This window comes from Prionailurus bengalensis, chromosome A3, assembly GCF_016509475.1.
Source record: "Prionailurus bengalensis isolate Pbe53 chromosome A3, Fcat_Pben_1.1_paternal_pri, whole genome shotgun sequence".
Taxonomy (NCBI): Eukaryota; Metazoa; Chordata; class Mammalia; order Carnivora; family Felidae; genus Prionailurus; species Prionailurus bengalensis.
The window spans coordinates 5,481,496-5,494,610 of NC_057354.1; the positions used below are offsets into that span (position 1 = coordinate 5,481,496).

Here is a 13,115-nt window from a genome sequence, read left to right on the forward strand (position 1 = left end):
GGAGATGTGCCAGGGAGAGGGCCTCTGACGTAATATTTTAATATCTTTTTCACCAGGAGAATGTGTTCTTGTAGCACTCGGGTAATTAAAACTTAATGAAATAAAAGTACACCCCCGCACTTCCTCGCCCACCTTTGAACTCCGGAGGCGCCCCCCCCCCCCCCCCCCCCCCCCCCAGCCAGCGGCCCCTCGGGCAGCAGACAATGGGAGTGGATTCGCCCCGGGCCCTGCGGGCTGGGACATTACACAAGTCCCCGACACGTATTTACATGACAAGGGCTCCCGGGCGTTTCTCCGGGGCGTGTCTAAGCGAATTCCAGTCTTACCCAGTCGACCTCCTTGGGGTCGGGTTAAAGTGCGCAGGGGGCGCAGGGGGCTAGAGGCCCCGTGAGGCCGCAGACCTGGAGGCGGGGAGTTTCCTGCGAATCAGGTAGGGAGCCATCGGGAGGACTCCCCCAATCTTCTCCAATTCTCCTACCCGGAGTCTCAGGGACCTCTTTGTGGCGGCGGGGGGTGGGGGGCAGGCTTCCCCCCAAACCCGGGTCAAGAACCTCGGGGGCCCAGAACGCAGCCGCAACGGGCGGGGCAGGGGGGAGGGGGTGGGGTGAGCCCGGGACGGAGTGTGTGCCGGGCGGGTGTTCCAAACTGACCCCAGTAGGGGCGGGGACGCTACGCCCCTCCTCCGCCCCGCCGGTCCCGGGTCTACGCGGGCCGCCTGGCTCTGGCCCTTTAAGAGCCCGCCCCCTTCCCTGTCACCCCGCCCCGCGGCCCGGGGAGGGGGGTGCGGGGGAACCTCGGCGGGGATTGGCGCAGCGCGCGCCCCCTCCCCGGCCCCCGCGCGGTGGGAACCGGCAGCCCCGTCTAGCGCTGACGTCAGACCGTCTGCCTGCCTCCGACCGCGGTCTCGGAGCGAAACCCGATCTCCTTGGACTTGAATGAGGAGGAGGCGGCGGCGGCGGCGGCGGAGGCGCTCGGCTGCGGGAAGCCAGCAGCGGAGGCTCAGCCCAGGCGGCAGCGCGCGCCCCGGCTGCCGGCCCATTTCCCGGACGCCACCCGCGGGCACTGCCGACGCCCCCGGGGCTGCCGAGGGGCGGCCGGGGGGCACAGAGGAGCGCGGCCCCGCGCACTGAGTCCCGCGGCGCCCCGGGAACTTGGCGGCGCCCCCAGCCCGGCGAGCCGGGGTGCGCCTTCCCCGCCGCGCGCCTCCTGCATGCGGGGCCCGAGCGCCGGGCGCCGGCCGGAACCCCCCCCGGCCGCCCCCGTGCCCCCTGCGCCCCGCGCCGCGCCGCCGCGCCGTCCATGCACCGCTTGATGGGGGTCAACAGCACCGCCGCCCTCGCCGCCGGGCAGCCCAATGTCTCCTGCACGTGCAACTGCAAACGCTCTTTGTTCCAGAGCATGGAGATCAGTGAGTGACCCCGCGCCCCCCTCCCTTGGGGCCCCGTCGGGCGCGGACCCCGAGTCCCCGCGCAGCTGCGGGCGGGGGCCCGGGCCGTGCGCGCCCCCTCGGGCCGTGCGCCCTGCGCCCCGGGCGCGCCCTCCTGGCTCGCGGCAGCTGGCGGCCGGCCCGGCTTTGTCCCGCGGCGCGGCGAGCCTGGCACGGCCCCCGCTGCCCGCGCCCCGCCCGCTGGGACTCGGACCCGGGGTCGAGCGGCGCGGAGGGCGGCGGGGCGCCCGGCGCGGGAGGGCTGGGGCGGTCGGATCCGCGAAGTTTCCATTTTATTTCCCTCAGGGGCAGTCTCGATGGAGCAATGAGGCCGGCTCTTTATCAACTTTGGCCGGGGGAAGGGGGGGGGGGGTGGCGGGCGTGTGAGACACTGTCTGGCCTGCGGGGTGTCTGGGGCCCCGGGTGTGTGTCTGGAGTGTGCGCGGCGCTCACGTCTCGGTCTGTGTGAGCGGGTCTCCTTGCGTCTGTGGAGTGTGCGTGTCTGTGTGTCTGTGTCTGGCGCGTCTCCGTGTCTGTGTGTCTGCGTTGCGGTCTGTCCCGGGAATATGAAGTCTTCCTGTGTCTCCGCCTGCGTCCGGCTCTGGGTGCGTCTTTTGAGTGCGTGCATCTGTCCGGGGGCTCGGGGGACCGTTTGTGCCCAGGTGTCTGAATCCAGCCAGGGCTCGGCGCTGGTGGGTCTGGCCGAAGGTGGATCTGGAGTGTGTGTCTCATTGTGTGAGTGTCTGTGTCCCCGACGCACCTATAAATAGCCTCTGTCTGGACAGCTTGGCTCAGCCTGGCTGGGACCGTGGTTACAAATGAGTCAAAGTTTGGGGCTGTCTGTGTTTGGGACTGCCTTGCCCTGGAAGGAGGACGGAGGACGGAGGCGAGGGTGGGGAGGGGGTGTTTGAAGATTGGTACCAGCTCGCCCCACACGTCCAGAAGTTCAGACAAATAAGCCTCAGATTGCCCGTGCGTAGCCCACTCAGGTGGGGGTCGGGCTGGGTGGGGAATGGACTGCCACTCCCTGGGGTCTGCCTTCTAACCGGTACCCCGTCCCCCAGCCCATCCTCTGGGGGGGACCTCTTGCCCCTCCGGGCTTCCCGTGTCTCCGCCCTCGCCTCTCAGCACCCCAGGCAAAGGGAGCACACTGCGCTGCTCAGCAAGGGCCAGCCTCCTTCCAGCTGGGACCTGGAGAGGCAGACACCACTGAGCAGGGCAGTCACCGGGTGACTCATAAGCCAGTTTCCGCAGGCGGCTGCCACAGTTGTGGCCCCTGAGCCTGTACAGTGAGGCACAAGAGGTAAAAATAGCCCGTGACCGGCCCTGCTGGGGCAAGCTGGCCAGTTGTGGTGGTGGGTCCTTCCACCCGTGACTCCCCCACCCTCCCTCCAGTCCAGGAATTGAAAGCCTTGTCCCCCCCCCACGCCCCCGCAAGGTGCCCCAACCCCCCCCCCTCCAGGTGCCCCAACGCGCCAGGCCAGCGAGGTGCCTGGAGAACCTGCCAGAGCCAGCGTTTGCGGAACTGAGTTGCATTAAACCAGATTGTTTCCCAAAGGCCCTTTGTGAACTCAGGAGGCTAATGAAATGCACGGGGATATTATTAAAATATGTTCGCACATGTTTGGAGAGAGCCTCGCCAGTGCTGAATGGATTGCTGCTTAAGTACCCTCAGTGCCTCATTGCTCCCTCTCTTCTGGAGAGCCGCCTTAGTGGACTCCCCACGGGGGGGGGGGGTCCGCGCTGTTGTGTCTAACTTATCATTATGAGGACTGGGCACAGGCGTTTCGCTCTTGTCCTTTGTGTGGAGGACTTTTGAAAACATGCCTTCTTACTCCTGCCCCTTCTTGGGCTGTTCAGCCCTGATGATATTTTGGCTGACACCGAGGTGGTGTTCAGTCCCATCGCCTTCGACCTGTGCGCTTCCCACGGTGGGGCTTCTGAACGGGACCCTCGAGGGGAGCCCCTGGAACCCTGGCCTGCTCCAGCTGGCCCCAGTATGGGACATGAGTCACCGTGTTCAGTGTGTCTTTTACACACGGCCCCCTACTTACTGGAAGAAAGCCCAGGGCAGGAAAGGAAGTGATCTTTAAAATGCACGTATAGTATAACAGTTTGTTGGAAGTGCTAATCAGATCTCCCCCCCCCCCCCAAAGGGTCTCGGGAGGAAGCTTTCAAGGCCTGGAGGTTCTTCATACAAGAAGATGGGGAGGAAAAATTGAAAGGTGGAAGGAAGGCCACATTTCACAGGACAGGAGTTCAAGACGGTTTGCAAATAGGACCTTAAAGATGCATTTGGAGCTGGGCTGCACAGGGGCGTCCGGTGACTTCCTTGTAGAGGAGAGGAAATTGTTCTTGGTAGCTTCCTCAAGCCACTCGAGTTTCCTCATCCGAAAAATGAGATCCTGATGGTTGAAATTTGACATTCCACCACGTTTTAAGATGGGGCCTCCGCCTTCCAAAGCCTGGCTGGAGGCTTCAGGGTCAGCACTGGCTCCCCGCCCCTCTGATAGTGCTGGGTCGCTGCTGTGGGGGTCTGTTGCCCTAGATTTCAGAGCTGGGTGGAGCGTTGGCCAGCTCGGGCTTTATAGATGAGGGAAGGTGGCAGTGAAAAAGCTTTGCCCCGGGTCCCCAAGCCACGCCAGACCCAGACCCCGGAAGCACACACACCGTCTTCGGAACTTGGAACTTGGGCCCCACGGTGGGTCTACCTTGAACTTGGGGCTGGAAGAAATCAGCAGCATCCCCGTTGCACCTGGGAGGGTGGGAACCGGGCTGTGTCTGGGGAAGCCAGGTCTCTGGGATGGTCTGGACTTTCATAAGATACTGCCACCATACTCCGGGGTCCCCCATCCACCCTGAGAGTCAGGAGGTGAGGGATGCTTTCTGATGGGAATGCACTCTTCCCAAGACACCCCACAGAAGAATACGCTCTTCTTTTTAAAAAAAAAAAAAGCCAGGGGTCTTGGGGTTAAAACCAGCCAGCTCAGGTGACAGCCCCCAGAGCCGACAGTAGGGAGTTGGCTGGGCGACTTTTCAGGAAAGGATTCCTTGCTGCACGTGTGTTTCTTGACATTCTTGTTGGCCTCTTTACAGGTCTGTGTCTCGTAGAAATTAGCCCCTGCCTTTCTCTTCCAGCTTCTGCTGCGGCTTTTGGGGGGCAGACGGATGCCTGGACAGACTGACTTGTGCCATGCAGCTTTTGGTGCCCGGACAGCGTGTCTGGAGGGCCCTGCCCCAGACCCACCCTGGACCCCTGCCAGTCACTATGGTGGCAGCTTTGTTCCCTAACACCACCAACGTCACTGAGCCTCTGGTTCCTCTTCTCCAGCCAGTTCCAAACAGATATCCCCCAGACTGGAGACTTGGAGAGAGTCGCCGGCCAGGAGAAAGCCACCGGCCACCTGGTGTAGTGATGTCTCAGATCCAGGGTATCTCACTCCGGGCACTAGGACAGCCTTGGGGTGGGGGAGGGGGAGGGTGCGTTATGTGCTGGGTATCGAGCAGCACCCTTGGCCTCTGCCCACCAGATGCCCATTGGAGTGGGATTCTACCCCCCACCCCCGCGTCAAGTTGTAACACCCCAGCAAGTCTCCAGGCTTCACCAGATGTCCCCTGAGGTGGCGGGGCAGGGGGGCACATTGCCCTAGCTGAGCGCCTGCCATTTTAATCAAGTATTAGTTTCTCCGAGGGGCTTGGGGCGCGGGGGAGGGTAGACGTGAGTTGCCAGAAACTGAACCTCGGTCTCGTTCGGCGAGCGGCCCCTGGGGAGGCCGATGGTCTTGCTCGGAGTTGGCACCCGCCAGTGATTCCCTTGGCCTTTACTGAGCGCCTGTTATGTGCCGCGCACTTGGGATGGGGGCTCTGCTGGAGATCCCGGTTTTCGTCTCGGATTTGCGTTCTTTAGGAGGAGAGACTCTGGCATCGTGCGAGCTTGGATTTCCGGACTCGGTTCCGCCTGTGGCCGACTTCGTGCCGGCTACCCCGCGGGCTGCCTCAGCAGGGACTTTTACCCCACGTGTTTTCTGACCGTCCCGGGTTTAGGCTGAGGTGCACAGGGGTTGAGTTGAGACCGGATGTCAGGGCAGACGGTTGGCCGCGGCTCCCCGGAGCTCTGGGGCAAGCCAGCCATGCCAGCCAGTGTGACCCCAGGTCAGGGGCGGGCTTCGTGTCCGTGAAGGCACAGAGTAAGTCATTGCTCCGGGATGCATGCACACAGACCCGCACGCACGTGTCCGTGCATATCCGGTGCACCCACGGCCTTGGGCGTGCACACACACATGCACGCACGCGTGCACACACAGGCCCAACCGCGACCACTCTCCGCCTTCCTCGCCGGCCTCTCTGGGTTGGGAATGGTTTCCCCTTCTGGGCACGTAAGGAAAACAAGGCCAAGTGTGCTCGCGTGCGTAGCGTGCCCTCTGAGCTGTGCAAATTTATGCTCTCTGCCTTGGAGAGAGAAGGGGAGTGGATGGGTGTGTGCAGCTGCCCAGGAGAGGAGGCTGTTGGGGAGGATGGGGCGGCGGCAGCTTTTTTAGGACATCAGGGGGTGCTCAGCCTGGACACCTGCTGTCTCCGTGTCCCGGCCCAGGGCCAGGCCGCGTCTGGTTCCGGTTTGGTGAGTTGTTAAAATGGAAGAAAGTCTCCTAGAGGAGGCGCCTCGCGGTGGGGTCCGCAGCAGAGGGTCCGCGTGGCCTTTCTCCTCATCGGACTTTGTCATCCAGAGACGGAGCTCGCGGGCAACTCGGGGTCTGGGGTCCTGCGCGGAGACAAGGAAGGCTTTCACGGGGAACTTGGGAGGCTCTCCTCCTGCCGGCCGTGGACGCGCCGAGGAGGCCATCAAAGCCGAGGGCCTGTTTTGTGCTTTCTGAAAGGTGTCGTGTGCACACGTGCATGCACGTGTGTGTGCGTGCGCGTGCCAGGGCACGCTTAGGGGCACGTGTGGGGGCCCCGTGGGCCGGCATGCCCGCTCCTCTCGGTGCCTGGCAGCAGTGAGGATGGCCCCATGCTGTGCCCGGGGCTTCCCGAGGCTGGTGAAGCGCCTGGCGGGCTGGGAAACCCAGGTTTCTCCGGCGGGGAGGGGGCTGCAGAGCCCTGGGGGTGTGAGTCCCGCCCAGGGGGCAGCCCCGCCTTTCCGTTTAAATGGGGAAACTGACGGCTGGAATTTGATGGAAAACGCCTGACAGTTCTTTTTTTCTCTCACCTCGAGGGCCCCACCAAACCTGCTCACAGGCCCGATCTCCCCCCGGGGTGCAGTGGGGCTGAGGGTGCGACGGGGGCCAGAGGCACGGGCCTCACTCAGCGCTGCTCCAGAACCGACTGGCCGTGCTTTGGCTCATCTGGAACGCAGGAAGAACAACGGGTCCTGCGTGCTGGGGCGTTGTGACGCCTGCGAGGTTACCGTCGGGGAGTGGGGTCCGGTGTCTGCACCGCTTGCTGTTCATGCGGGTTGGCGGTAACTGAGGGGGGTCAGTCTTCAGCTACCCACTCTGCCCTGTCCCCTGGCGGTCACTGGCTGATGAGGAGGCCTTCTCCCTCCTGGGGGCTGGGGTGCTGGCACTCGCTGGGATGTTGGAGTCAACGGGCGCGTGGGGGGGGGCCGTGACCCTGAAGGTGGAGGTGCTTGAATGTGTCACTTTGCTTGTCCCTGCCAGGCCCACCGCAGAGCTGGCTGGGAGACCCCCAGCAGACCTGCGCCCCCAGGAGGAAGCCCCCCACCGTCTCCTAGGGCCCCCCGTGGCAGCTTCGTAAGGGGGAGGGGCTGCATGGGGCCATGAGGTCAACAGCACCGTGACATCCGGATGCCCCACCAGGTCCAATACAGAAGACGACCCCGGAAACTAGGGATGGCTTGGGGTTCCTCTTTTCCTTTTTGAAAATTAACTGCAGTTTTTAACAAGCGAGGGTAGACAGGCCGTGAGCCATCAAAATAGGAGCCTGATCTCCACCCCCCCCCCCCCCCCCGCGGCAGGTGGGGTGGGGTGGGGACACGTCTTCTGCTTGACTTCTCCCTGCAAGTACACGTGTCCTGTGTCTTCACCGCTGCCCTGCCCCCTCCCAGGTGAGCGGCGCCCCTCCGTGAGGTCGTGACAGCCAGTCTCCCTTTCCCTTCGGGTGACACCGCAGACGTCTCTGGGTCTCGTCAGGGCCTTGTCAGGTGCCGGTGGAAATGTCTGTCACCAAGCGGAGAAGAGTCCCAGAAGGACTTGCTGTCGAGAGCGGGGCCTTCGGTGCCCCCCGGACGGGCCCGGGAAGGGGTGGGGCGTCCCCAGGCTTTGCGAGAGAGCCACAGAACGGCCGTACCTTCTGTCTCCAGGGTGACTCCTGGCTTTTTGCTTGCACTCCGTCTCTTAGTTGTCTGTGGGGCACTTCTCATGTGCCGGGTGCTAGTGACGCATGTTTCTCCGTCTTAGAAACAGCTCCGTGAGCGAGCTATTGCTGTCCCCACTTTCGCAGCTTCGAAAATGGGTTCAGAGAGGGTAAGGCACTTGCCACAGGTCCCAGAGCCAGGAACTGATGCTCTGGCGATTCAGACCTGAGCGCCTTGATCCTGGTTTTCCCCCCACCCCCCTCGACACCACGCCGACTCCCTGAGCCCCAGCGCCGCCTTTGCAAGGGTCGACACGGCAGCGGCGGCTTAGATGTTTTCGCAGGACCGCAAGCCCACGTGGGACGGTTCACGAGGCAGGAACGCTACCAAGTCTCGGGTGCCCCGTCGGGTCTGTTCTCCCACTCTGGAGGCACATGGGCTGTCGTCCGTCGGCCAGGTGTGTCCCTTATCAGGCTGCCCGAGGGGCTGGCGTCTCTGTTTGCGTCCCCAGTACAGCCCGTCCGATGTTGGGGCAGGAGACAGGAGATCGCTGAGGGGCCCAGGGCTGTTCCTGGAGGGACCCTCTCTGTTAACCCTCCCCCGAATTCCAGCCTGCTGGCTAGGTTATGAAAATGCAGGCCTGACGGGGGCGTGTGGGGCACACGCAGCCCCCTTTGGGGGCCTCGGTCACACCGTGCCGTCCCAGGCGCTGCAGATGTCAGGACAGCACAGACAAAACCCTGCCCCCCGGGAGCTGCCCGTCTAGGGAGCAGACAGAAAGGGAGTTTATTTCCAGAAACGAAAACGGGGGGCGGGGGGGCACTCTCGAAGCCCCTCTCAGGAAGGCTCCCCCAGGATCCCAGACGCCCTGTTTGGGCTCCGAGCACCCTGGGGGGCCTCCCCTGTCACACCCGTCGTGTTGGGTTGGGTGGTGTGTAATCGGTCGTCCCCTGCGTTGTTTCTGGTCGCCACTGAAGGGTTGGGGACCCTGCCCGTTTCGCCCAGTGTATCTCCCGAGCCTGTAGAAACCCCGTATGTGTATGAGGGAGGGGAGTGAGCATGGGCAGGGCGGGTGGGCGGACAGGAAGCTGAGTCACAACTGGACAGGAGGCAGTCAAGATAAAGATTCTGAAAACCATCGGGGCGAACGCACCGTCGGTCTTGAGCCTCGACGGGCATCTCCGCAAGATGCAGGGAACAGTAGCACCTACTTCATAGGTTGGTAAGACGGTTGCTGAGTATGAAAGGCGCCGGCTCGGTGTTATTTGGAATATTATTTGGAATGCGCTGTTTGGGGCAGGAACTGTGCCTTGGCCTCCTGGCTCCCATCGCTCTGTCAAGGTCAAAGTCGCACCGAGGGGCAGGTGCAGCGATCCGTTGCACACCTGCTTCCCCTGCTTCTGCCCCAGTTGTCCCGGGAGGTCCCGGGAGGTCGCCCCTGGGCTTAGAGTATCGGAAGGACAAAAATCCCTGGGGATTTGTGAAATAGGGCGGGGACGCCCGCCCCCTGCCCCCGGAGAAGTCCCCTGCTTCAGGCCTGGAGCGTTTGGGGGCCGCTCTCCCACCTGTCGTCACCCCCCAGCGAGGCTTGCGTTCGCTCTGATGCCAGGTGCCAGCTTGACGAAAAGAGTTGGCTGCTTCCTGTGCCACCTGTGGAGGTATCGGGGGTCGTGGGATCTTCCCGGTGTTCCAGCAAATTCTAACACGTGTTTGTTTTCCGTTGGGTCACTTGGCTGAGAGTCGGTGCCTGCAGCAGTATCTTGGGAGAAGCCTCGGGAAACGTCGAGTCTGAGTTTCTTTCTTCGCCTTCCGATGGGTCGTAACTAAAGTCCGCGAGCGTTGTGTCGGGGGGGTTTGGGAAATAGCTCTACTTGCAGAAAAGAGTTTTAATTACTTGGGATCTGGATGCCGGATAACGTTTGCGTCTGGCCTCTAGGAGCCGGCTCTCAAAGTTCCGCTGTCCACTAGCCACGCCTGCCAGAGCTCCGTGGCACACGGCATTGGGCTCCCCCAGGCTGGACGGACGCGGCAATAACCTCGAACGGTCGGTCGTGCGGGCCTTGTAAGTTGGGAGAAGTTGTCCCAAGTCTTCTGTCCCTCGTGTGCACTTCGGTGGTGCTGGGGGCGGGGCAGCCTTGCCGAGCCCGGTGAGGACCGATACAGCTTTTGCAGGCTCTTGGCCCGGAGTAGATGCTCGATACGCGGTGAAACAGATGGCGAATGAACGGATTTATGGGGTTCCTCACGTGCCCCTGTGACTGCTGGGCGCGTGCGGTGATGTCTTCTGAACTGCTGACATATGATGGGGTCTGTCTGGAGCAGCTCCCAGCCTTTACTGTCACCAGTGGGGAGTCATCGATTCCTGGCATGCGGGTCACATCCGCATGTGGGAGAGTCTCTGTTGGTCCTGAGGTCTCCAGGAGATGATGTTTCCATCCCTGGGCTTGGGGGAGGCGGTAAAAGTGACATATCCAGCCGTGGATTTGTTTGAGTGCCTGTGGTTAAGGACACAGAAGTGTGGGGGCGCCTGGGGGGCTCAGTCGGTGGAGCGTCTGACTTCGGCTCAGGTCGTGATCTCGCGGTTCGTGAGTTCGAGCCCCGCGTCGGGCTCTGTGCTGACGGCTCGGAGCCTGGAGCCTGCTTCGGATTCTGTGTCTCCCTCTCTCTCTGCCCCTCCCCCACTCACACTCTGTCTTTCTCTGCCTCTCCAAAGTAAAGAAACGTAAAATAAAAAAAAAGAATACAGAAACGGGCGCTTTACTACATAAAAACACGTATTTTTACATATATAAAAGAGACATATTTTATGATATAAAATACGCAGAATGTTTTCTGGCTGGGAGACTTTTTTGAGGTCCCTTGACCGGATGCCACAGTGGTGGCCCTGCCTCCCGCGGGTCTGCTGAGGACTGAGCCCGAGCCTTCCCCTGGCTTTGCCCCCGGCTCCACCAGGCAGGTGAAGTCAGGGTTCCCCGGCTCTGCCTTCAGAAGCAAGAGAAGCAGGGAGCTGCGAGACGGGTTCAGGTGCATTTGGGGGAAAGCAAACTGCCCTTGCCCCCGGGTCGTTTGGCCCGCAAGGGTCTGACAGCCCTGATGGAGGATGCTTGAATACTTTCCACAAGCTGTCCGGGAAGCCTGGCCGACAAGGTTGAACCCGGGCCCTGTGTGTGTCGGTGTGGGTGTCGGGGGGGGGGGGGTAACCCGTCCTTTTTTAGGGGGGCCCAGGACTTGCACGGGACCCCCGCGCACGCTATTCCTTCATCACACCCTCCATTCGATAGTAGCTAAAATAGCTTCGCGCTGAACTGTCTGCGGTTGGCGTCGGTGTAGAGATCGTGTGAGCGTTTGGTTCCTGTCGACGCCGTGTCGCAGGATCCTGGCCGCAGAAGAGAGAATCTCTGTCACGCGTGAAGAACAAAAAATAAAAGTTGAAAGCAAGATCTTGACTGAGACTGTGGCTGTACGTGCTTACTTCCTGTACCTCGCTTACGCGGCTGCGCGTGTTAAGGATTTCGTTAAGGTCTTAAATAACCCGCCAGAAGCCGGTGGAAAGTGAGGTCCCTGGGAGCCCCCCGCCCCGTTTTACAAATTCCCGGGTCGATAGGCTGCCCTACAGGACCCGGTCACGGCCCTCGTTGCCTTCCTAAAGACGATTTAGTCGGTAGTAATTCTGTAAACCTATGGATCAACTTTGCGCAAACACCCTGAGTAATTTCTTTGTTCTCTTCTCTCTACTTTCTAATTGGTGTCTGTAAAAGCCAGAGGTTTGGTCTTGCGGAAGGCGTGATTCATTTATTGGTGTCTGTGCCGCCCCGTTATCATTCAGTCATTTCAGAATGCCGTCGCGGGGAGCCTGGAGTGATTCATACCAGGCTGAGCTTGGCGGCCGTCGGGGTCACGGCCATCGCAGGAAACGATTTTTCCTAATCTATTTATGGGAGGGGAGAAGGAGGTGGGTGTATGGAGATGATGGAGAGGGTGTCAGTTACATCGGCGAACGGAACCGATTAAGTAACACCAACAGGCCCTTTGCTGCTGGTGATCGTTAACGCTGGAGCACAGCTAAGTGTGTTTGTATCTCAGGTGTATCTCGCCCGTGTTTACGGAGCCCTGTTCCCCAGCGGGCCGACACGCGGGGACTCCCGCATCGGTGTCCTGGAGCAGAGCGTCCTTTTAAAGGCACCAATACAGAGAATGTTGCCATTAAAAAAAAAAAAAATCCATCGACTGGGTCCACCCATGGAACAGTTTATACATGTCTAGGCTTAAGGGTCAGAGGCTAGTCCCCACCCTCCCGTCCTTTCTCGAACAATGGCGATTGTTAGATGTTTGCAGTTGTGGAGTCTTTCGTGACTCTGCAAAGTTTGGGGACTTGCGCGTGAAGCTGCTGTTTTGCTTCATTTTATTACTTCACTTTTGGCCCTAAATAAAATTGTCACTACCCTCCCATCTAGAGGCTAATTAGAGTTGCTTGCTGCGTGGCCCAGAGGTGTAATTATGAGCCCAGCTTCCAGTTGTCCATGTAAATCCAGGCCCGGCCTGCAGGTGCATCATCCTGTAGTTGAGGAATATTCCTCCCCGCTTCTCTGGCGACGCTCCGTCTGCGTAACTCACTCTGCTGGATCCTGCCCTCTGCATCACCGAGTGAGGAGGGCCTGTCTCTCCAGTTTGGGAATCCCCAGCTCCTGTGACCCTTGAGCTGTGGGAGAACCCAGCCCATGTTCACTGAGTGGCTTTGTGACTTCAGGGTGTGGACAGGGATGAGTGCATGGTGGCCGGTCTGGCACTGCCCTTTCCTGCCTGTGACGTTGCTAACCCATAGCCGCCTCCGCTCCTGCTGGGTTCTGACTTTCCCCCAGGGTGGTCCCCTGTCCACTCCAGTCGGGGCTCAGAGAGAGCTCGACCATGACGTAGATGATTCTGTGGAAGGAAGCTGGGAGTTGTCTGTGCAGAGAGGTGGGACGGGGGAAGGGACAAGGGCTACAGGGCTCCCTCCGAAGTGCAAGACAAGTCCTGGGCAGCCCCTGCTGTGAGCTCTAGGAATGTGCCCCCCCCCGCCACCCCCGCCATCGCCCTTGGGTTGCTGCAGCCCCTGCCTTCTGTTCTCAGGCTTGGGCCCATCTCCAGGCTCGTGCTTGGCGAGACCCCATCCCTGTTGCTCCTTAGCTCCCCGACAGCACTCCATTTGCCTCTCTTTAAAATCAGGGTCACGAGCCCGCATGTCCCAGAAGCGCCTCCACTTTGCCTCGACAGCCTCTTTCCCCTTGGACATCATAGCATTCCTTTACACTCTAGCGAGAATGAGCTCTGGACCCTTTCCCCAGAATAGACTCAGGCGAGGAGGGCTGGGGCTTGGGAAGAAGAACCAGAAAGAGGAGA

General features: G+C 61.1%; 1 protein-coding gene across 2 annotated transcripts in view; it reads left to right on the top strand.

The window, feature by feature from the left end:
- Positions 1 to 854: 854 nt before the first annotated feature.
- PMEPA1 (prostate transmembrane protein, androgen induced 1) overlaps positions 855 to 13,115 on the top strand; it is a 53,980-nt gene continuing 41,719 nt past the window's right edge. Inside the window, exon 1 of one of the 2 annotated variants that reach the window (XM_043553607.1) lies at positions 855 to 1,408. In XM_043553607.1, the coding sequence (XP_043409542.1) occupies positions 1,300 to 1,408 (109 nt within the window). In that variant the 5' untranslated portion in view covers positions 855 to 1,299. The remainder of the gene's footprint in view (positions 1,409 to 13,115) is intronic. The other variant, XM_043553606.1, reaches the window with a different exon arrangement.